This window comes from Strigops habroptila, chromosome 1, assembly GCF_004027225.2.
Source record: "Strigops habroptila isolate Jane chromosome 1, bStrHab1.2.pri, whole genome shotgun sequence".
Taxonomy (NCBI): Eukaryota; Metazoa; Chordata; class Aves; order Psittaciformes; family Psittacidae; genus Strigops; species Strigops habroptila.
The window spans coordinates 50,056,481-50,079,939 of NC_044277.2; the positions used below are offsets into that span (position 1 = coordinate 50,056,481).

At 38.9% G+C, this 23,459-nt stretch overlaps 1 protein-coding gene across 1 annotated transcript in view; it reads right to left on the bottom strand.

Moving 5' to 3' along the window:
• The window catches only part of MYOM1 (myomesin 1), a 66,345-nt gene that overhangs the window by 16,441 nt on the left and 26,445 nt on the right, over positions 1-23,459 (bottom strand). The window contains exons 10-24 of the mRNA XM_030477150.1: positions 23,069-23,210; positions 21,716-21,915; positions 20,045-20,101; positions 19,546-19,670; positions 17,953-18,136; positions 16,720-16,894; positions 14,313-14,434; positions 13,054-13,380; positions 11,228-11,424; positions 10,336-10,462; positions 9,411-9,595; positions 7,919-8,033; positions 4,561-4,717; positions 3,462-3,568; positions 3,296-3,340 (exon numbers count right to left, since the gene is read on the bottom strand). Of these exons, the coding sequence (XP_030333010.1) occupies positions 3,296-3,340; positions 3,462-3,568; positions 4,561-4,717; positions 7,919-8,033; positions 9,411-9,595; positions 10,336-10,462; positions 11,228-11,424; positions 13,054-13,380; positions 14,313-14,434; positions 16,720-16,894; positions 17,953-18,136; positions 19,546-19,670; positions 20,045-20,101; positions 21,716-21,915; positions 23,069-23,210 (2,265 nt within the window). The remainder of the gene's footprint in view (positions 1-3,295; positions 3,341-3,461; positions 3,569-4,560; positions 4,718-7,918; positions 8,034-9,410; positions 9,596-10,335; positions 10,463-11,227; positions 11,425-13,053; positions 13,381-14,312; positions 14,435-16,719; positions 16,895-17,952; positions 18,137-19,545; positions 19,671-20,044; positions 20,102-21,715; positions 21,916-23,068; positions 23,211-23,459) is intronic.

Sequence of the window (23,459 nt, forward strand, 5' to 3'; positions counted from 1 at the left end):
AACTGACTCAGCAGAAAAACAAAAAAACCCCAAGTATGAAGACAGAAAGTCAGCTGCTGAGCTGCAGGTTGAGAGATTTCTGTAAGCGCTCCGATCCTTTGCTGAGTGCAACTTCCATCTCCAGAATTCACCAAGTATTACAACACCCCCTTGGTCTCCCCAGTACATTTTTTGTTTACCAGTACATTTTGTGGATAATGGAAATCCCCCACAGGTAGACCAATTCCTTGTGTTAGCAGGAAAAAAAATCATGTGAAGAGTACTATAGCATAGGTAATAATAGTCTTTTTTTTAATTATTTTTTATTTTTCCTTGTTCTAGATAGTAAATGTCCTCATATTGCTTTCATTTTAACTTCTTGTTAAGATATCTTAGCAACATTAAACATAAGCATTTAGACTCTGATACTGGGGCATATTGTTCATTTTATTGGCTTCCATCATTTTTAGCTGTCTTAGGTGATGCTCAGATTCTCAACAAAAATCATACTCTGGAGAGTACGTATGCTGTACATGAACTCTCCCCCAGTCTCTACTTTCACAGCAGTGTAAAGTCTGCATTGCTAGGGTGTAACATGGAACAGCTGAGAGCACTGTACAAACACATTGCAAAATGCTTGATGATATAGTCTGGTGATAGCATAAAGACACACCTCCTCCCAGACAAATCCCAGGGGAGGGTTGTTTCTTTGGCTCTGTGTCTGCAAAGGCTCAGATACAGCAGGAGAGGACTGGGACAAAGGTATCATTTTTCTATTTGTACCATCCTAAACAACTCTGTCTTCTGCAGCAGAGCTGCCATCCAACCCCACTGCCAAACAAAGTTAGGGGCGCAGACCCCCCACATCTTCCTTTTGCATGCTCACCCCTTTGCCACATGCACATCATCCCACACCAGCATGTGTGCTTTTGGTGCCTGAGCGGCACAGGACCTGTGTCTGGTGAAAATAAGGTGACAGTCACAGGAAAAAAAAGAGAATAATGAAAAAGACACAGGCTTAACCAGAGAGAGGAAAGCCTGGAGCCTGGAGGGACAGCATTACCATGTGGGAGCAGAGCAAAGAATAACCCCACAGGTGTGTGCCCCAGCAGAGCAAATGGTCTGTGTGAAGCTTCCTCACCCAGCGCACCACTTTGCTTGTAAGAAACAGAAGGAATCTCAGGTCTTGCATAATTTCTCAAAACAAAGCAACTGAAATGCTACAGGAGCCAGAGGAAGCAAGAGAGAGAGGATGTGAATAGACATCAGGCTGCACTGCCTTTGTCTCGCTGTCAGCTCTATGGCAATTTTAAACCCACACTTGATTTGCATGTAATTAACTATGAATATCTTAGTCTAACATGGGAGAAAGGAAGGTATCTCAGAAGCTGTTAAATAAAGGGCTGAAAAGTTGCAAGAGGATTCTTTTTGGAGAACAGGCTCATCACTTCTCATGAAGTGAGACAAAGGATGAATCTGTGTTACAGTCCTCCATAAGCAAAGTCTTATTTTAGAATATTTCCATAAGCACCAACTGAGAGTTACTTCAGGCATTTTCCAGCCATCACGCTTACAAGGTTTTACATCCTATTTGTATAGCATCACAAATTACTGTGACCACTTGACAGACAGCCCCCGGGCAGTTACTAGATTGTAGAGTTGGAACAATTTATTTTTACCTAGAACCAATACACTATCGCACCCATACGTAGTTGTGTTCTGTAAGGCTGCATTATTCAAGCAACCCATTTTCCTATGGAGTTACCGGCTGCAGATGTTTCTAAGCAGAAGTTACAATTAAGGCAGTTCAGAAGTCCAAACAAAGCAGCAGTCAAGAGCTTATGTTGGATCGGAAATGCCTAGCAACTAATTCTTTTTTAAGAATTTGGGTAATCCTCAAATAGATTATCTGGAGATAGAACTAAGGTTTCGTGTTGATCCACAGGAGGTCATTATTATTTTTCTAGCCTCATAGGCACAGTCAGATGAATCTCAACCTCTATTTGTAATTTTTTTTGTGTCCACAGGGCCTGGAGTGGCCAAAGCAAGTAAGACAGTTTTGTCCTTATGGATATGTTCTGCAGTGATATCCCTTTTTGCCTGTGCCTCCTAGAAGCTCATGCACAACTAGAAGTGTACTGTTAACTAATACGATGCAAAAAAGAAGACATTATCTGTGTCCTGAGGAGCTTATTTTGTGACATTAGTTATGAACACAGAGAGTGCAAGAGCACTCAGAAAGGTCAGGGCAAGTAAGGACATGTGGCAACAGCAAGGTTTTGTGATGACTAACTTTCAGTGTGAAGACATAATTAGGAGGAAAGAACAAGGAGGAGCAGGAGTAAACAAGGGGATGCTTGGGCTGTCATTAAGATGTCAAAAGGTGATACAATATGTTGAGAAGAATAAAGCTGGTATGAAAAAGACACAGAAGGAAATGAGAAAGAGAAATGATGTGGCCAAAAAGAGAGGCCATTTGTTTAGCCAAGTTTTGACTGGGCTGAGGGGCGTGATATGGGCTGAGTTGGCAGAAGTGCCAGCAGTGCATGCACGAAGCTGAAGATGTCAAGACATAGACAAGAGTTTTAGTGCCTGGAATGAAAAAAAAAAAAAAAGAGAATGTTGTGGGAAAAGGTGAAACCAGGTTTAGGTCTTGTCTCATTGTGTGTAATAGGATTCATTATACAATCCAGTTTTATTTTTTTTTTCACCAATTATTCAAGTTACATTCCAGTGAAAATAACCAAGTTGTGCTATTACCAGGATATCACAAAGGTATGGGAGGTCTGCGGAGTTCACAAAAACACCATCCCAAGCAGCAGAAAGGATGTTCATATTGTCAAGTGTTAAGGAAAGAAGGAGGGAATGAATTTTCAGCAGGAAAGTTATATATATATATATAGATCATTACAGCTGAATTTACTACAGTTGCCTGCTTTGTTAACCTTGAATTTGGAGCAAAGTTAGAGAGTTTTTCAACTTCTGGTTTTCAAATCAGGTTAGGTATGCTGAGTAAGTAAGTATAAAAGGCTGTTCTGCATAGGAAACAAAGCCAATGGGGTACTTATTTTCCAACTGTTCTATAGACTTGTTACATGCCTAGACCAATACCCTGCAATAGGTTGGGAAGAACATCAGTAATACACAAATGTATTGAAAGAAAGAGGGAAAAAAAAAAAGGAAACTTAGATTTTAAATGCAAAAGTATTTTCACTTGAAATTACTGTAATGACTTCCCCACCTAATGGTGACAGGAGCTTTGTGATACCCCACTGCATGCAAAACTCTCCCCTACAGGCATGTTTGGTTCACTTACTTGGGAATTTGCGTTCATGGCTCAGAGCAAGCAGGCGTTTCATTTCTGCAAAAGACAGAAAAGAAATAATACAAGGTGTGCATGCCTTATGCATCTCAGAGGCACAGCAGCAGGGAAAATCAGGCGAGAAAGCAAAACAGGCATGCTTAATAGACATTCTGTTTACCTTCCTCATCAATTGTGTAGCTTGATGAAACTCCATCAGTGTCTGTAACAATACAAGAGTAAATTCCCAAGTCCTCTTCTCCAAGGTCCTTAAAGGTAGCTTTTGACCTTTAAGAAAACAAACAAACAAACAAACAAACATTTTGATAAAAAGATGAGAGCAGTCTGAACCAAACCCCTCCTTTACGTCTATAACACCAGATAAAAATAGTCTTGTATTAGCTTTTGCTCTGACTGAACAGGAAAATGTAGGGTTCTGGCCAGTATAAACCAAGGCAGGTCCTGCCACGTGTGGTACAAATGATGATGGCACAACACTCAGATACTGCCAAAACCACTGGAGATAGCTAGTTTAACGTAGCTCAAGCACGCTTAACAATCTTATGAGTCTCTTCCAACTTCAGATATTCTATGGATTCTATGTTGTCAAGTCTTTGATGAGCATGGAAGTGTGATGTAAGCAGAGGCTGATTCAATTTTCATAAGCAATCCTATGAGTGTGATGAGCCACTGTTTCTTTCTGTATGGTTTCAATTACTAGAAGAATGCATGGGCACTTCACAGGGTGAGCCTGTGCATTTGCCATTTCTTCCTCTCTGTTAAAAGCCGGAAGAAACAGAGTAGGCTTGTAAAACATTATAGAAGTTTCCAAATCAGGCCATGTAATGCCATCAGAAGAGAGTCCTGCTTACTCCAGCACCTCCAAATATTGCAACAGTGTTACATGGCAAAAGCATTTTGCAAGCAGCCAGATAATTTTATCCTTTGAGGATTATTAAAATATAGCAGTATGTATTATTAAAATAACAACAGTAGAAATAATAATAATTTGCCTTGATTGACAAGCTATAAGATGAAAGAGCACAGATTTTCTCTCCCTATTCTTAAACATTACTAAATTGCCTAGGCAGGAAGTCTGATTTATTCTGTACAAGCTGCAATTTCCAAATGGTCTGCATATGGACTTGCTGGAGAACAGCATGCTCATCAAGTAGCCTTCTAGTAACTCTGACTGAGGTCATACACCCAAAAGGATGGGTTTCTGTGATGAGTCTAGACCTCTCAAACACCTGACTATTGCTGTCCCTGAGGGTTCTTACTTTCCGCCTTTAGTATCAATGTTCAGTCGAGAGTCATCCTCAATCGGTTCATAATTCTTGGACCAAACAAATTTAGAGTTTGGAGACATCTGATCACATTCAAAGTTCAAGGAAATGGCTCCATTGTCATCAACAACAACCTCTACTTCCTTGGTTCCTGAAAGAGAAGAACAAGGCAATTCCACTTTGAGAAACCAGCAAACAAGTTTATATAGATATCATTTATAGGGTGGATTAAGCAGATCCTTGCCATTTTCTCAGCTGGCACATAAATTGCTTCAAACTTCGGCATCTTCAGTCTTTGATTCTCAAGAACAGTTTTTATTCTAATCCACAGATTAAAGAGCATTGTAAATCAACTGATTTATTTGAGCAATCCTAAGCACACGAGAGTCATGATATTTGTTCTGTAAAACCTAAAGGGAAAAAAAAAAAAAAGAACTCTCTAAAGCCACTAAATGTTTGAATATTAAATAGCAATATTTTCCATTGTAAAGGGTAGTCAGAGCTTTCATTATGCCACATGAATTTCTTTTTCCCTAATAATGTAAGAGCTCTAAAGGGAATACTGTGTGCAACTGTGGGTGTTCAGAGGTACAGGAGGCAGAAGAGGAAACAGTCGAGTTGCCGCAGCAGCACACACTTGTGCAATAGAGGCACATTTTCAGTAGCACTGGCTTCACTCCGGGAGGTTGGTTTAATTGCTGTGCTTGGCATCCAGCCCTGCCACCGTCTGCAGCATTAATCCTGGGCCCACAAAGGAGTGAATATTTGCAATTAGCTGCTTAAGTTGCCCACCCTGTTTTGCCAGTACCTAAAGTCCTTCAGCTGGATAAGGTAACCCAGTTTGTCCTTTAAAAGGCTCTAAGGATGAATCCCAGATCAGAAACCTGAAGGCACCTCTTTCCTGCCCCCTCGCACACCAGTGAAGCTGAGGGAATTTTGTCTGGGATTCGGGCAGCTGGGCAAGCTGTCATCTGTGGTGTTAACTTTCATTTCAACAACTTGTCAGGATGTCAGGGAGGGCTTGCGCACTGAGAGGTGCTGGAGAACATCCAGCCTCCTTTTCTGAACAGCTCTGAGCTGGGTCTCCCATCTGAATAAGGCACTCATGTTATATTACTTAGACTAAGACAGTTCTGGGCTGCCCAGAATGCTAATGACACACTTCCTCCACAAAGTATTGTACCTTAAAAACAAAATCCTTATTCCTGACATTGAGATTAAATGCTTTATTTTTAGCATAATTCTTAATGAGCCTGAAGCATACAAGCAGATTTCTGTGTTTCATCATCCTAATACTATACACGTCCTTTCCAGCACTGTGAGTAGCTCTTGTAATGACGATTTGTGTACATGCAGCTTTCTTAGTATTTATAATTTCCCATAACCATTTAATGAAAGATTTAATATCTCCATTTTTGTACTGTTACTTACCAGCCCTCACAGCAAGGAAGCACATTAAGTACCAATATATGATAAATGAAGTCTAAGGTCCACAAATATTTTACTAGGCAGCAGCATATTTGTTATCTTTCTATGATTTAATTAATTATATGCAAATTCATCACTTAACATTTGGAAGTGTTTTGTTTCCTGTAGATCATTGGCACATGAATCTTTTGGTGGCAGATTATGCAATGTGCAAAGAATTACAGCCAAAAGGTTCATTTGAAGGACAGGATCTTTTATATTTGTTTTAAAGTATTCTCATTATTATAACAATGCATAGCATTTATTTCCAGAAGTGATTATAGTGTTTATCTGTAATATTTATATAAGTAAAAAAAAAAATCTTTTTACATTACTGACCTGAATTCTCCACCTATCCTACAAAGTGGAATCAAAGAGGCCCCTGTAGTAGTAGCAGTCTTAATTTCCCTCCTTTAGGTAGCTTAGTGGTTTCAACATATCATTCAGAGCTTCTCTTAAAGTCATTGTAAGAAATAAAATACTTAGATGTCACATAAAATCTCCATTTATCTGAGTGGTTTATTGCATTGAAAGGAAAGAGATAATATGAAGATAAACCGGAAAGCTTCAAAACACTAGTTAATGGTACCATTTTGAATGCAGCTATTCAGAAAAGTTGAATGGGACAGGGTTTCATTAATTTTTGAGGTTCAAGCCCTTCTCAAGTGACTGATGCAGGAGCAGAATCTAATTTTGCTTTGCACCAAGATGCACAAGGATTAAGGGCAGCAATGGGGAAAAGTTGCAGTCTGCTCTAGGGTTTCCCTATTTCCTGTGAGAGCCACACATGCCAAAGCTCTCTTGTCTAAAGACAAAGTTACAGCTCAAAAGTAGCCTGGATTGGTGGGGTATGGTTTTTAAACCTAATTTTAGGAGATAACTGTAAAAATTAAATGTGTTTTTCAAACAAGAGAAAGTGGATGCAAAGTATCACATAATTATATTTACACATTTCACTGAATAAAGACAATTGATACGGTTCGTATTACAGCAAATATTTTAATTCGGATATTCTTTACTTACATTCTCTGGTTAGAAAGCTCAGTTGTTTTGAGATTTTACATATTTGCCAAAAGCAAAATTCCAGCAGGAATTGTCTGGAGACACCTGACAATATTTTGTCTCCATCCAAAATGGTAATAAAGGCAGCATTCATTGGGCAACACCAAAACACTTGTGGTAATTAAAAAAAAAAAAAAAGGTATGACTGGTGTTGAGATTTGTGTGGTTTGAGTGAGAAAGACAGAAGCCTCACCAAGAGGCTGCTTTCTGAAATAATGTTTTTAATAAGCCTTTTGTCCTTTCTTAGTACTTTTAAGGAGATTAGTTTTGTGGATGTCATATCTGCAGATAAGGAGCCCACCTTCAAGGGTGACTCCAGCAAACTGTTGCACTTGAATTCCTACTGAAAGTGGTCTCCAAAGTGACTTCATTGTGTTTTTAAAGCCTTTATTTCAAAGGCCAAGGGAAAAAAGGTAATTTCTTGTATGCTTTTCTCGGGCGCATTACTAGGTTAAAGAAAGGAAAATGATAAAGCATAAACAACTGGTTTACTATAGGATAGGCAAAATCTACATACGTACTATTTTGTGGTTGAGCTGATCTTAGTGGGTCCTCTACTTATTGCAAATGATATATGCAAATCTAACAATTTAATTGTCTTTTTTTATATTCCTGAAGTTGTAGTTATGGTAAGAAAATCTGTTCTGACCTTAAAGTATACCAGACAAGAAAGTAAGATATGACCCTCAACTCATTTTCTACTTAGAAAAGAAGTTTGACTTGAGAGGGGTCAGACTGTCCACATGCAGCCTGTATGTAAACACATAGCACAAACAGGAACCTGTTTAAATATGATGAAAAAGAGGAAGTATTTCTAACAAACCTGGTCGTGTTTCAGCTATGACAGGACTCGTGACGTCTGATGGTTTCCCAACACCAGCCTGGTTTGTTGCCCGCACACGAAACACATAGCTCACGCCTTGTTTTAGGCCACTTATCTGGAGGGAGCAAATATACATGCACCATGTGTTACAAAACATTGATTTTAATTTCATGCTTATTACAGATCAGTCTGAACACTTGACAATCATATTTCCTTTCTTTTTCTGTTTTGTTTCTTTTCCTGTTTTGTTTCTTTTCCAGTTGATAAATATTTCTTCCTCTTTTTTTTTTTTTTCCCAGTTCCAGAGTGACCTGACCAATCTGTATGGCTTGCTCCTTCCTTGTATGCATAGCTAACATTTAGATAGCCTCATTACTAAAGGGGTCCTACAAGAAATCTGAAGAGGGCATGTAGTGATAGGACAAGGGGGAATGATTTTAAACTAAAAGAGGGAAGGTTTAGATTAGACATGAGGAAGAAACTCTTTACTGTGAGAATGCTGAGGCACTGGCACAGGTTGCCCAGAGAAGTTGTGGCTGCCCCATCCCTCGCAGTGTTCAAGGCCAGGTTGGACGGGGCTTGGAGCAAGCTGGTCTAGTAGCAGGTGGGGTTGGAACTAGATTCTAGGTTGGAACTAGATGATATTTAAGTTTCTTTCTGTCTCTAACCATTTTACGATTCTATGATTTTATGATTTCTTTTCAAGGGGAGCACTGTTGCTGAATAGGATGTTTTTAACTTATTTACATTGACCTCTGGAACATCACAGTCTTTTACTGCAGGTAAATTCTGTCTTTTAAAAATGACATTATCAGGGTAATAAATGCCAGCTATACCTATTTAGAAACAGGAGAGCATTTAATTGTACAGATTTAATTGTAGTGACTTGAGGAATCATACATTATAACACCTGTGACTACTCCTTTAAAACATATATGAAAGTATCCTACTTTAAAGTGAGTTGTCTTTCAAATATTCTGAAAAGCATACAAATAGCAAACCTTCTTCAGGTGTATCTCTGGAACTGAGACACTGCTGACCCCTTATTTAGAAGTCATTCCACAAAATGATGAGACATAATAGTGCAAACAGCTTGGGTTTAACTTGCTGTGAAATGTGAGATGATGGTACTTTGTATTCGAAAGAACCACCTGCCACATTATCATAACATCTAGCTTTATGCTATCTGCTTTTGTGTAGTGATACCTATCTTGCCCTTTGAGCCAGAAAATGCTAGGGATGCCTCCTGTATTACAGAATGGTATTTGGGTTTAGCAGTGCTTTCTTTTTTTAGGCTTGTCATACCAGATTCTCTTCTGAGTTACTGTGTTGTCTGATTGTACAGGCATTACATTGTGTGTATCCTCAACACAATATAGCCTACTAAGTATTTCATTAAATGGAACCATGATCAGAACATGATGATGCTATTGAAGGCTTACTTCCTCAAGGTTATACTGTTATACCAGTATTTGAATCTTAAGCTGTTTACCTTCAAGTATTTATTTTGAAGTGGCTTCTCATTGACACTTTTCCAGCGTTCCTCCTTTGCTTCAGTTTCCTTCATATCGACATAATAACCAGCTATGGGACTACGACCTGTATAAACTGGCTCCTTCCACAGTAAAACCAAAGAGTCCTGCCTAACTTCTGAGCATGTGACATCATGGGGTGGCCCTGAAAGGTAAAAGTTGGAGTTGTGGTATCAAAATAAATCCCAAAGTGGCTAATGCATAAGACTAGACCAAAACTAGACATCATATTGTACACCCAGAACTGACGTAACGTGCAACTCCTCTGTATCATATCTAGACCTGATAAAATACAACCTATGCCTATTAGAAAGACTAGCCCAAAAAACAATCCAATTTGTTGAGACTGGTATCTTGATCAAATATTCATGAACAAACAAAACTTCTAAATAATCTCCTAACTCTGGGAAATAAGTTAATTATTAAGCTATTGTGCTGCTTCAAGGACTGCTCTAAAGTCCACTGAAGTCAATGGAGTTTGTTTTCATTCATTTCAACAAGCGTTAAAAGGCCAGCAATCTGGCCTTGAAGTGATACATTTAGACAAGCGTTACAGGACCTCATTCTTCTCTGCCTTGTACCTTAGACAGATATTTATGTCTACCATTTAAACTAGGAAGCAAAGTGGCAGACACAGTACAGGAACCAAGCAGGAAACATAACGAAAGTACAAGCTGCTTGTAAAATGCTGCTGATTAAATAGGGGTTGTTTAATACATCATTGTAAATGTACTAAATCAAAGTGATGGAGATTCAAGCCTGGGTATGAACTTAAGTGCCTGTTGACTCCCCTGGAAACTGAAGGCATTGAGAACTTAGATGGATAATCGATTACAGAGCACCCCTGGGCAGTGAGTAACCTCTGCCTTCCGCTCAGGATCATACCAGGTACAGCAATGGTCCATTCTTCACATTTGAAGGGCTGGCTGGGTTGGGAAGGTGTCCCAACTCCAGCCAGGTTAGCAGCAGCTACCTGGAACTGGTACACCATGTTTTCCTTCAGGTTTTGAATCTGCATAATCAATAAGATGGTACTTATTAACTTTGGATTAAGGCTTTATTGAACACATGAACATGTGTGGAGTGCATGAAGAGATAAAAGCATTATTGACACCATACCTAAGGCAATAACTATCTCGGCTTTTCCTCTGATCAGTGGTGGAGCATATGTGAGTGGTCTTAGCACATGCAAATTTTAAACCACTTTTCCCATTAATAGGCACTTTGGTAGTCAGGAAGGGAGCAGGGCATTGCTCAACAATCATATTAATCTGTCTCATGATACAGAGCAAGTTCACTTTAGGCAAGAGTTGTCCTCACAGTGGGGTGAAACTCAGTCCTGGCATTGGTTTTCATTTGTAAAGCAGCTCAACAAGGTTGTAGCTAGCACTCTCTCTAAATTAGGTCAAGAACTGATCACAAAGTGCAGCTGGCACACAGCTGGTTCCAGCACCAGTAAGCACTGGGGTAGGTCCACCAAACCCAGTAGGAATGCCATTTGTTGAGGGCCTGACATGAAAAATCAGTTTCTGTCTACAGTAGTGAATTCACAGATGAGAGTTGGTGCCAGACTAACAGATCAGTCTACAAACAGAAGTTTGTAGAAGAACAGTTTTGCAGAGAAGTTTCATAGAACTAAGTAAATGTATCATTGTGGATATAAAACCCTCTGAACAGCAATCTGTACACTGAACCATAATTTATCCAAATCTGTCTTTGAGATCTGTTTTGGAAATACTGTCTGCACCCACATAAATTACAGAAGTTAACCACTTACCCGGTATGCCCTCTCACTAATGGCCTTAATGTTGGCCTCCATCCATTTCCCAGGAACTCCATCAACCACTTCACGATAGTTCACGTAGTAGCCGGTAACTTCAGTTCCACCAGTTACTTTAGGTTGTTTCCATCCTAATACCATTGAGTCACGAACACTCTCGAGTACCATGATGTCATAAGGCGGAGATGGAGCAGCTGTTTCAATGTGAATACATGTAAGTAGGAAGTAATATTTCAATAATCAGACTGGCATTCAATAAACGTATTCAGGTGGCTCCCATCCTGCATTTCCTAATTAGAACAATATTTATGTGGTCAAGGGAAGTTTCTGGAGTTGGAATAAGAAATGCAGGATAAAAGTTTCCGTAAACCAAATCAAGAAGCCCAAACTGCATAGGAATTAGTTTTCAGGATGATTTGTTTTTTGAGAAGCAAGCTGATACATAGTGAAAGAATGTGTTGCAATTGCAGCTCTGATGTAAGTGATCAGGACTCACTTTAAAACTGTGAAAAATGAGGAACTAAAACTAACATTACAGGAAGGTAAAAAAAGAAAAAAAAGAAGATGCAATGATTTGTTTTCTTTTGCGGAAAGCAAACCCTTTTTCGCACCTACAATATTCATTTTAGTTTGTTGGGTTTTGGTTGTTTGGTTTTTTTTTTTTAAATAGGCCCACATGCTTCCCTTCTGAGCATAGACTTTATCTATTAATTCTTTTTCCTTTTCTTTTTTTTCTTAATTTATATACTGTGCAAATTTTATCATTGCACCCATCACATGATCTTACCTTAATAGAAGGAGGCGTGATCATAGGCACTGTAGACTGACCAGAAATTGAACATGTCTGTTATTGAACTGACATTAAAAAATTTGTGGCACAATCTTCTTTTCTATTTATGTTTTTTTTTAAAAATAAAGAAATCATTAACTTCATCCCAACCCATTTTCTTATAAAGCCTTTTCTGTACCTAGTGGGGAAATGCTTGCCCACACCCAATACATCATGCACCAGTGAAGAGCCCTACTTGTAACCCAGAAGTCCTACTTTTGGTGGAAATCCTACATCTTATATGTTTGCTTTTGTCTTTAATGTTTTATATTAATGCCAGCTAGCCCCAGGTGCCTCTGCTTTGTTTTCTGTTCAACACTTTGCACAAGCCTGTTGAGTCTCACTTCAGAGGCCTTGGGAGGAATTCAGGTAACTGGCCAGGTACCAGGACTTAAATGAAATTCAAGCCCCACATTTCTTGGGCATAAAGGGTGTTTAGGTGCTGACAACATAAAGCATGATTTTGTGCATATGCCTTTAACGTGACAGGTTTTCCTCATTACATATTGCTGTCAGTCAGAGATACAACACAACATTCATTATTAGCACTGTGTCTCAGAGGAGAAGCTGTAGCTTAGGCAGAAATCCACAAATCTTATATTCTAACACAGCACAGATTTTCATGCTTACCATCATAATCAGGTTTTGTTTCCTTCACATGTACATAACACAGAGACAAGATAACAAAGATTCCTGAAAAATCACTGAAGTGATTTAGAAATAATACCGTATTTGGATACATTAATATGTAGTCAAGCAAGCTATTAAAGTAGTAAATGGATCTAAATGTTTCACTTTCAGTAGGCACTAAGTTTGTAGTGGTTTCCGATACCATTACATGCATAATGTAATGGAGAGTTGAGCATGCACTTAATGGGTCCGATGGAAGATGAATCACTTGCATGTTCATTTGTGACATCGATGAGCAGAACTTACAACCATCTGAAGCGGATGTACCCAAGCGGGGAAATCTATTTATTTTGTTAACTCTCACCTTTATGTTTCTTCTTTGTCACTTCTTCCAGTGTCAAAAGATCCCCAGGTCGAGACTTACTTGCCTGCTTAGGAGCAACTTTTTGTAGTGAAGATGTGACAGTGTCCTTAACCATTTCTTTCATGTTATTGTCTCCTGTACTTGCCAGTTTGTCAGAGCTACTGAGTAGTGTGTCTCTATTAAACTTAGCATTGCGGTTTAGCAAAGCATCTGTGTCAAAGATAGGCTGGGAGGACTCATGCATGCCTTCCCAGATGGCAGTGCGGTCTGTTAGTCCACCAGCTTTACCACTCAGTTCAGGACACACACCATGAAGCAATCCTCCCCCTATAATTGCCAGAAAACAGCAAAGACATTTTGAATTAGAATACATTCTTTTCTCTTCATTTAGTCAACAGAATGAAGAAATGCGTACAGTGAACAATACAGCCAAAGTATGACAAATCACAGGTTTTACACACAAAATGTTAAGCTTGAACTCACAAAAATTTGAAATGCATAGAATACCTCTCAACCTGCTCACAAGTAATACTCTTTTAATAATGTATGCTTTTCAGAGAGAAGAAATATGGAAAGTTAATAGTAATCCTTATTTGCAACAATTATTTTAGTATTAGATCTTCTGAGTCATATATCTGATCCCTTCAAGATGATCTCACAAAATTGCCCTAAGCCACATCTCTCTGCTCCAAGGTTGTGAGGTATGCAGTTTCAATACAAATGAGAGTGAAGATATTGCAGACGTGCAGTTTATTCTAGCCAATGATACCATTAATCTTTATGGATTAGTTCAGGCAGTGGCAAACAAAAATAATTCATTTATTCATAAAGGGGGAACACACAGGGTTATAGAAGCTTTACAAAAGACACATTGCACTTATTATTAGGTTTAGGTATGGAAACAAATTTCTTAGGAACTGACTGTTATATAGGATGGTGTGCATTAGAGATGATATATACCACATTACGGAATCAGAGTGACATTCGATTTTCCAGGATACCTAAGAAGTGAACTTGGCAGTGCTTGCTTACAGTGGTTCACAAGAAACACTTGAAGAAGACTGGATGGTGAGGGTGAACAGTCCAAAAGAGTGCAGAGACCGTGAAACTATGGCTGTGAGACCATAGGATCTATGGGTAAATTATTATTTGTGGACAGTATTGTAAAACAAAACAATTAGTTACAAATAGTTGCTGAAAACCTCTTAATTAAAACCCAATGTATTTGCCATTGAAAAAAGCAATGGAAAATAGCTTACCAATGGCTGCTTCCACTTGTATAGGCTCTGAATCCTGTGAAAATTCACTGAGCCCTGCTGCATTAACAGCTCTGACTCTGAAAATGTACTTCTCACCATTGACAAGCCCGTGGCAAATGAATCTAAAACAAATCAGTGGAGGAATACTTAGAAAGTATTATAAAGAAAATATAAATCTTAAGTGGGAAAAGAAAGCATTTCTTCCATAAAATGTATTCTCATTTCTAAAAACTGAGGATAAACCATGCCTCCAGTGACTTAAATGAAGCTCAGAGAATGTAGAATGTATCTCAGCACCTCATTCATGCAACAAATACAATGTCTAAAACCATGTCTCTTCAGATAAACCATTTACCAACATTCTTTCCTTCTATTCAAGGGGTCTACCTTACTTCTGCTAGTGTCTACCTTACTTACCAGAGGGTCTACCTTACTTCTGCTAGTATATAAAGTCCACACTTCCTAATGGAAATAATGCAAAAATCTGCAGATATAATATCTATATTTCCTTGTGGAATATCTTCATGACATAAGTAAAAGAAAGACACCTGTAGCACAAGTTCCCATAATTCACTTCCAATAATAAATGACAAATCATAGTGTTCAAAAACATTACAGGATATGGTACAAGAGCTAAAAAGTGCCCAATTTTTTTATTTCACTTTCTTGCTTCTATACATGACACAATAATCTACTGAGTTACCTAATGATTACATAAAAAAACTCATACATTTTGTCTAGTGTCCAGCCTGAAAACACAAAATTACCCAAGGCAGGAATAATTTATTTTGGAAAAATTTTGTTTTGAAAATGTTAATGTTTTCTTTAAAACAAAACTTATTTTTCAATAGTTATTTTAAGTGTATTTTATTTCATGTTACTTTTTCTTTGTTCTACTTCATAATGTCATGTCTTGCACTGCCAGTGCTGACATCATGCAATGATGTTTGAAGCAAATATAATGGGGAAAACAAAATGTATTTCAAAGTCAACATTTTATTTTGGGGAAAAAAAATAAAACCCAAATCCAAATTTTCAGAGCAGTATTTTTCCTACTCATTCTACCAGACTTTTCAAAATTATTTGCTTTCACCAAGATGTCTCCAGAAAACAAATTTCAAACTATCAAACTATACTGCATAATGCAAACTATGAGCTACAACTAATGCTCTAAGATTGATTCAACCAGAAAAGCCAAGAGTTAACAGACAGCCTTGCATCATACATTACGTCACATTGACTAAAAATGCAGTGATAGGAACCTAAGCAGTGTAGTTACATCACAATATATAGTATCTCAGAACACTATTTTTATTTCTATGGTCAATAAAGATCATGTTTCATTTTTTAAAATAAGCAAACAGCATGAAACTTCACCAACACTTGATGTAACCACAATATAAATCATAGAAGTATTTATGGAAGTATATAAATTGGCACATACAACTATTGCAATATAAATGCACAAAAGAATGCTTGAAGGAGATTGTTGTGCTTGTGTTCAAGCAAGTGGGGGTTTAGATATTTTTGATATACTAAGCATTTACAATGCCTTTTTAAAAACAAAATTGGTCCAAGAGTATTTAGCAGTGCCTTAGTTATTGTAATAAGGGTTGTCATAGATAGCAATTAGAAATAAGCACAATCAGTCATAATAAGCAGAGACTGCTTCTGCATTGACATCAATCCACTTGAGATCAAGTTCTGCAATTATTCCTTTAGACTTTGAAGATTACATCCTTATTCAAACAAAACCAAATCTGATTTAGCTTGCAAAGTTTTAAGTCTTGATTACTTTTTCTGACTAGAAACTGAGCTTCATGTCAGTAAGAAATGTGAGTTTATACCCAATATTGAAGAGTGTTCATTAATGTCTTGATAATTGCAAGTGAAAGAGTAGTTAGAAAGTAACGTTGTTAGTGTGATATAGTCCACATGTCCTCCTGACATTCTACATATACAGTCCAGAAATGTTTACAGCTGTCTTCCAAAACATAAGACTTTGCTTCCAAATGTTAAGTGGTTCAGTTTTCCACACTTGTAATTTCAGCCATTCCTCACTGTACTGTTTTTCATCAGACTGATAGGCTGTACAACAGCAAAGAGCTATTGTAGCAAACAGCTACATTAGCAAACAGCTTCTCTTTTCTTCACTAGCAATGTCCACGTTTCCCCCGCCCCTTGACCGTTTCTAATATAAGGTTGATTATAAATTCCTTTTGGACCAGGCTCACAGTTTGAAATACATTTTCATAACTTCTTATGAACTTCACCTGCAAGAGTGATTCTAACCTGCTGGGTACTACAGAGTGATTAACTTTACTACTACTCGTAATGGCTGGAAAGCACATAAATCCAGTAAATCAAAAATTGGTGACCATAATTTCCATGCTTGAAAATCCATTACCTTGTACCTTTCACTGGATTGTTGTTGCATGGTTCCCAACGACCAGATCCAACTACACTTGATTCAATGTAGTACCCAACCAGCTCCTTGGCATCTGGGGGCTCAGCCCAAGTGACAACAACTGAGGTATCTGTATTCCTAAATGGCATAATACGTCCAGGAGCTTTGGGAACATCTGTGAGAGAGAAACAAAAATAAATTAGTAACCAGCCAGTCAAAATTTACAAACGAAATCAGGATGACATTCTATTCTTGACATTCATTCTATAGAATGAATATTCTTAGTGGAATATTCATTCTATATTCTTATATTAGCATGACTATTACAGATTTAACTCTCAAAAAACTCCTCTGATTTAAATTAAGTAACCTGACACAACAGGACAGGATCAGTAGGTTCAAGCCTTTGGTGGTGAGGTTCCTTACTTCTCTATTGCCTATAATTAAGCGCATTTCTGTCAAATTAGATTTAGTTTGTTCCCTTGTGCTGAACATCTACACCAGAGATGTGATTTTGAGCTTTCTTAAAGGGAAAATGTGTAAGGTACACATTGAAGATTTTGTGCAGCCCACAGAATAAGTCAGAAACCAATGCCCCTGTTAAATAGCAAAATGCATCTAAAGTGTTTTTTGAAAAGAGCTGTTTGACTCTTCTTAACGAATGTAGTTCATGTGCATCAAACTGTTCTGAAAACTCAGCCAGTATGAAGCAAACAGAGACAATCTGGGAATTGGATTGAAATCTGCACTGCTGTTTGGAAACAAATTGCTAATGTAGGTGTAGCTACTGATGCTTTACTGTGGTGAACATTTTCGCTTCTCTTCCAGTGGAAATAGTCTCTGCATTCATGTTAGAATTAAATTCTTCACTTTTGTTTAATTTGGCAAACAAGGAAGGTTAAACTCTGCTGATGTTTGGGATTATTTTCAATAAGGACTCTAAGTAAAACAAAACATTTTTGTACTTCCTTGAGTTTTCATTTTCTTTCACTATTTGCAGCCTTTGCAGATCTTGGCATCATTATTCACAGGTTAATTCCCTTGGTTTGCATCTGTCATTTGGCTGTACATTAAAGGTTCAACAACCCAAACCAAAATTATTTTAGCTAAAGAGAATAAATCACTGACTGCTTTTCATACTTGAATTATTTACTGGGCAGCTATCTGTCTTCAGATAAAACAATTACATCATAAACTGAAAAGATAATTTAATACATATGACCATACACTTACCGAGTTTGTCATCCACTACAGTGGCTTCGGTTGCTTCTGAAGGTTCACCGATTCCAGCTGAATTGCAACAGCGAACTCGGAAGCAGTAGGATTTGCCTTCAGCCAAATCAAAAACTGCAAAACGAGGAGACTTCACAGGGATCTCGGTGTTCACCCTTTGCCAGTCCTCCGTGCCGGCAACGCACTGCAGTCAAACCCAGAAACCATGTTTGGAACAAAAGTCCCTGAAAGCTGAGTGTCTAACCCGACAAGACTTTCTACCCAGACCACCAAAGGCATGTCTGCTATGAAGAACAGAAAGTCATGTTCCTTTTTTGGGCCTTTCCGCAGAATGAGCATCTTTCAAAGCTTATGAATCTGCCAGATGTCCACCTACTCCAGAAAACGTACATAAAAGCTTACTGGGTTTTATATATCAAAGCTAAACTCCTTTTCACTGCCAGCAAGTGATGTTATTATTAACTGCATCCAGTTCTGGACCACTTTCAAAATAAGTTCTGCAGACATTCAACATCATCCAAATAACAAAAGTCTAACAGTACCACATTGCTTCTAGATGCTCTCATGCCACTATTAATGATCACTTATACCATTAATATTAGTGAACAATTTTTGTCTGATTTATATTAAGGGAAATGTCAAGTACTGGTTCTGGTTTCTGAGGGACTTCAAATTCTCAGCAGAACACTATCTGACTATGTGACATTATTACTCAGTACTCAGCATGCAATAGGTTATTAAAAAGCTTTCTTATATGGAAACTCAAAATTCATATATTCATCCTCTCTAAGTCTGTTGCTAAGTGAAACTCATTTATTTAGACCAGATTTTGTGAGAGAGATGAAAAACACATAATGAGAAGATATTTATGTCTCCCTTGATGACACCTTGAAGACTGACAGGAAAAAGCATTGATAAAGAAGTTTGTGAACCATGAGACACAAGTAAAAAGGGTGATGGCGTGAAGAATTTTCTAGGCTAGCAGCCATGTAAAAACATCCCAGAAAAGCAGGACACTGAAATTAAAACTGATTCTGTTCTAGAAAAGAAATTTTGTCATCTTTTTTGAGCTGGTGAAGCAAATGGAAAGTAATGTAGAGGATAAATATGAAAAGGCAGCTGGAGGAGAAAGTGCTGGTGCCAGGAATCTCTTGCAGAATGCCTCTGTCCAAACAATCTGTCCCACCAAACAAGCTTTCATTTATACAAATTTTGTTATATATGTATATGTATTTAAAAAAATATATACATGTATGTGTGTGTGTATATATATATAAACATGTGCTTTCTCTCTGTGCTTTCTCATTACAGAAGGAGTTTGCAAGCCTGTCTACTCCAGGGTAGGTCAATGACACAATTCATAAAATGATATTACAGTGTGTGACACATTCTGCATCTACTTTCCTATTTCCCATTTTTTTTTATTCCTAGTTTATCTTAATCTACAGTAACAGTTATCTTGATGAAGATAACTGTCTTGGCCCTAGTTTGAAAGTCTCAGGTGGAAATGAAAGTTAACTGAAAGTCCAGAAGAGATGACAAAACAAAGCTATAAGGTTACCATATCATTATTCTGATTTTGTCCAGTTTTACCTTTTCCACAAAGTACATGATACCCTCATGGCCACGCTGTCCAGGAGGTTTCCAGCTAAGCACAACGTAGTTCTTGGTGGCTTCAATAACTTGGAGGTCTGTAGGTGGACCAGGAACAACACCCTCTGAAGAACAGGGGAGAAGAATAGGAGAGGGAATTGAGATTTAACATTCACATTTTTATCAGAATTAGTGCCTTAACTATAATATAGGAGTATACCTTGGCACCTGATTTATTATTTTCTTTTTTAAATGTAGAGTTAAGAGTCTTCTAAATATTGGTTTAAAATGTCCTCCTTTAACTCTAAGCATGTTTATTCTTTAAGTCCTGAATAATGAAACCTCACCTCTACCACCAAATTGTGTTATTCAAGGTCAAGCGACTCTCAGAACAACTAACTTTGGATGCATGCCAAAGTCAACTGAACTCACTGGGAGTTATCCTAATTACTCAGCCAGCTTCACATTAGACTTTTGTAGGCAAAAGGGCTATGTTTACCTGCAGGTTCTTCCTCAGTGACAATAATCTGTCCAGTCCAGGGAGCAGAAGGGTGACCTGAAACAAATGTCAGAGGTATCACAGAAATGAGAGATTTAAGGAAGTTTTGAAATAATGAGGAAAATGATTCTTTTGTGGTTCAAAACCAAGATTCACGAGATTCATGTGAGCTCCATTTTTTGTCATTGCTGTGAATGTTGCTCATGTAGCAAGCTAGTTACCCAAGCTTGAATATTGAGAGCAGCTTATCAATCAATATAACTAGAAAATTTAATCCACTGAAACATCTATTCCTTCCTAAAATGTCACTGAAATCACCTAGGTGACAAGCAGAGGTATTTGGCTCACTCATATCATTGTTTTCAGAGAATTAACTTCAACTTTATTTTCTATACTCTATTCATTTGGATTAACAGCTCACTCATTAAAGGAACAGCCAAATTCCTGCAGGCTGCTCTTTGTCTCTTTTTAACCACTTTCTCTCACATTACCAGCTTTCAAATCATGGGTCACAGTCACAACAGAAATGGCTCAGCCTGACTCAACATATCCACTAGATATGATTTGGGTGGCACTCTCAGTGTTACCCTATTATTGCAGTTACGCATTCAGCTATCAACCAGGTCAACGCACTTTCAGAGATAATTTTTGCAAACGCGGTTCTCCACCTCCATGTGCTTCACCCTATGTTGGCTGATCCATTTTGGAGATGCAAGCAGAGAGGAAGCAGGTGGGGAGAAAAGAGGATCATAAGGGATGAGATGGGGACATATAACAGGAGTAGGCCACCTGAAGAGCAGACTTCATCTCCTGAGACAGCTTCCATGCTTCCCCTTGAGAAGAAGCCTCCCCCGGATTTAAGGTTTCACATGCCTGCCTGAGCACAGTGTTTCCTGGGAGTGTCAAACCTACTTACTCTGGCCTTTTGTTTTTATTTTGAATGGGAACCTTGATCATCTGACTGCAGTCTATAGCTTGCAGCATTACGATACACTAAAACACACAAGCTGGGACCATGGGAGCTCTGTAGCTTTGCATACAGTACCCCTTAACATTGACCATTAAAACTTCATAGTAAAACTTCAGAAATGAGTAGAAATAACTGGATTTTAGGTATATGATTTTGGCATATGGGTAGAGAGGGGGATTTGGAAACAAAATGTCTGGGACATTACCAGGCAACAGGAGATATATCCTTGACATGTAAAATTTAACACACACAGCTTGGGATCTGCTGGGCAGCCCTGGTATTGTGCTGATGTTGTCGCAAAACTTTGATATTCACAAGAGCACAGAATCAGCCACCCTTGTCTGTGGCTTGGAGAGAGACTATTCACAGGATCTGTTCAGCTCTTTTGTTGGCTGAACAGAAGTGAATCTCTTTAGGCAATTAGAACTCCTTTGCCTTTTCCCTCCTTCCTGCAAGTTCGGAGCGTGGCACTGCAGCCAGCCAAAGCCATTTCAGCAGGTAGAGCACTTTGTACAAAGAGCACTGAGATGATTTTTTCTTGGCAGAGCTGTCTCCAAAGAGGATTTTGTTTTTGCATTGCTCCCCCTAGTGGGATTTCGAAGGCTTATGAATAGATAGTCATACTGTTTGGTTTTGGGTTTTTTTCAAATGAGTTGTGACTTCTTGAACCTCTCAGGCACCCTGCAAAAAGCACATCTTACTTCTAAGCCTGGCTCTGTCGGAAGGATCCAGAGCAGCCACGGGCTCTGACACACGGGATGGTAGGCTGACACCAGCTTTGTTCACAGCTCGGACTCGGAAGATGTAGGAGCGGCCTTCAATCAGACCGGTGACTGGAAAACGAGCAAACTTCACGGGACTCTCATTGCACTGGGTCCAGTGGGTGGTGCCAACCTCACACCTGAAAAATACCAACAACGAGCAGTGCTGGGAAGGGAGAAACACAAACTCGGGGCACACCCCCTTTTACAGCTTCACCATCTGTTCATGGTTGTTGGCTGGTCCATACCAGCTTCCTCACACCATTACTTACTGATGACATCAAAGCAGCTGCACCAAGGGGTCAGGGATGAACAACCATCTGGGCATGCACTAAACCCCTTGAGGGCACAGGAAATACATGTATCTTTTGCAGTTGCCAGAAAGTGACTAGTTCATCTATCACACACAGTGCTCCGCTGTACATCCCGTAAAATGATGGGCTTCATGGGGCATGGAGACCTCCCTTATGAGTTCTGCGACCAGCCCCACACACAGATGGCTGTGAACAGGGCTAAAGTCAGGCACTCAGCTGGACCCTGTTTCAAAGACCACAGAGGCTGCCAAGGGAAGCCTGCAGTGCTGTGGCTGCAGCCACTGCAATGACAAGACCCGGTGGAGTGGTGCTAGTCCCACTGCTGCGAAGCCTCACACCTGGCAGGAAGCTGGTTTCTGGCAGAAGGAAGATATAACAAGCAACAGGGAAGGACCACAGCGACTTCTGCTCAGGGAGCCAGGGGGAGCTTGTGGAGATGGTTGTCCATTATCCAGCAACATGGTCAACAGGAACATGAACTAGCAGCTTAGGAAAGACTTTTTATTACTGATATCTGCCAAAGGGAATATTACAGTCCCTACCCAGATTTCTTGGCACACGTGAGCATCTCTTTCTTGAGAATTGTTATGGTCTTGCTCAGAACGTTTTTGTGGTTCTGGTTTTTGCGGTTCTGGTTTTTGCGGTTCTGGTTTTTGCTTGGGGTGAAGGATGTCCAAATTTCACCTCTAGCTTTAACACAGACTGGTCCTGCCTCCTTGGGAAACCTGCTCACTTTACAAGCAGTTAGGGGCTACCCTGGCTGAATATTTGGATGCCTAAATACCTTCAGTGGGATCAAATACTGGAGAACAATAACACAACTTTGAATCTAGAAGCAAATGTAGAATAAAGGAGGTAAACATAAAAGAAAACTAAAATAACAAATGACCGTTTTATCTCATGCTTTTCAATGTGCTTTTAGGTTTTTGAGTTAGAATGAACAGCAGTACAAATTCTCCAGCCTGGCGTGCTCACTGACCTGTCAATGAAATATCCAAGGATGGGGTTTCCTCCATCAACAGCGGGCTGCTTCCAGGAGACAACGACATAATCTTTGTTGGCATCGAGGCACTGCACATCCAGCGGTGCGCCAGGGGCTCCAGGGATTTCAGCATCAGCATCTATGAGGATGGAGATATATGTTTCCAAATGTGAACAGTTCTTTAACAATTATTAATCTTTAAGGACTGAAATCTGCTCCTAATGAGTCAAAAAAAGAAGTTCCATTACTGGCTTCCAAAAGTGCTTGATTTTATATTGGCAACATTTTTCTAGGTTTTGGTTTTCTTTTTGCCACATTTACAAATGCTTAATAAGTTACAACATACTGTAAATGTAATTCACCTAAGCATTTTAAATAAAATTAATAA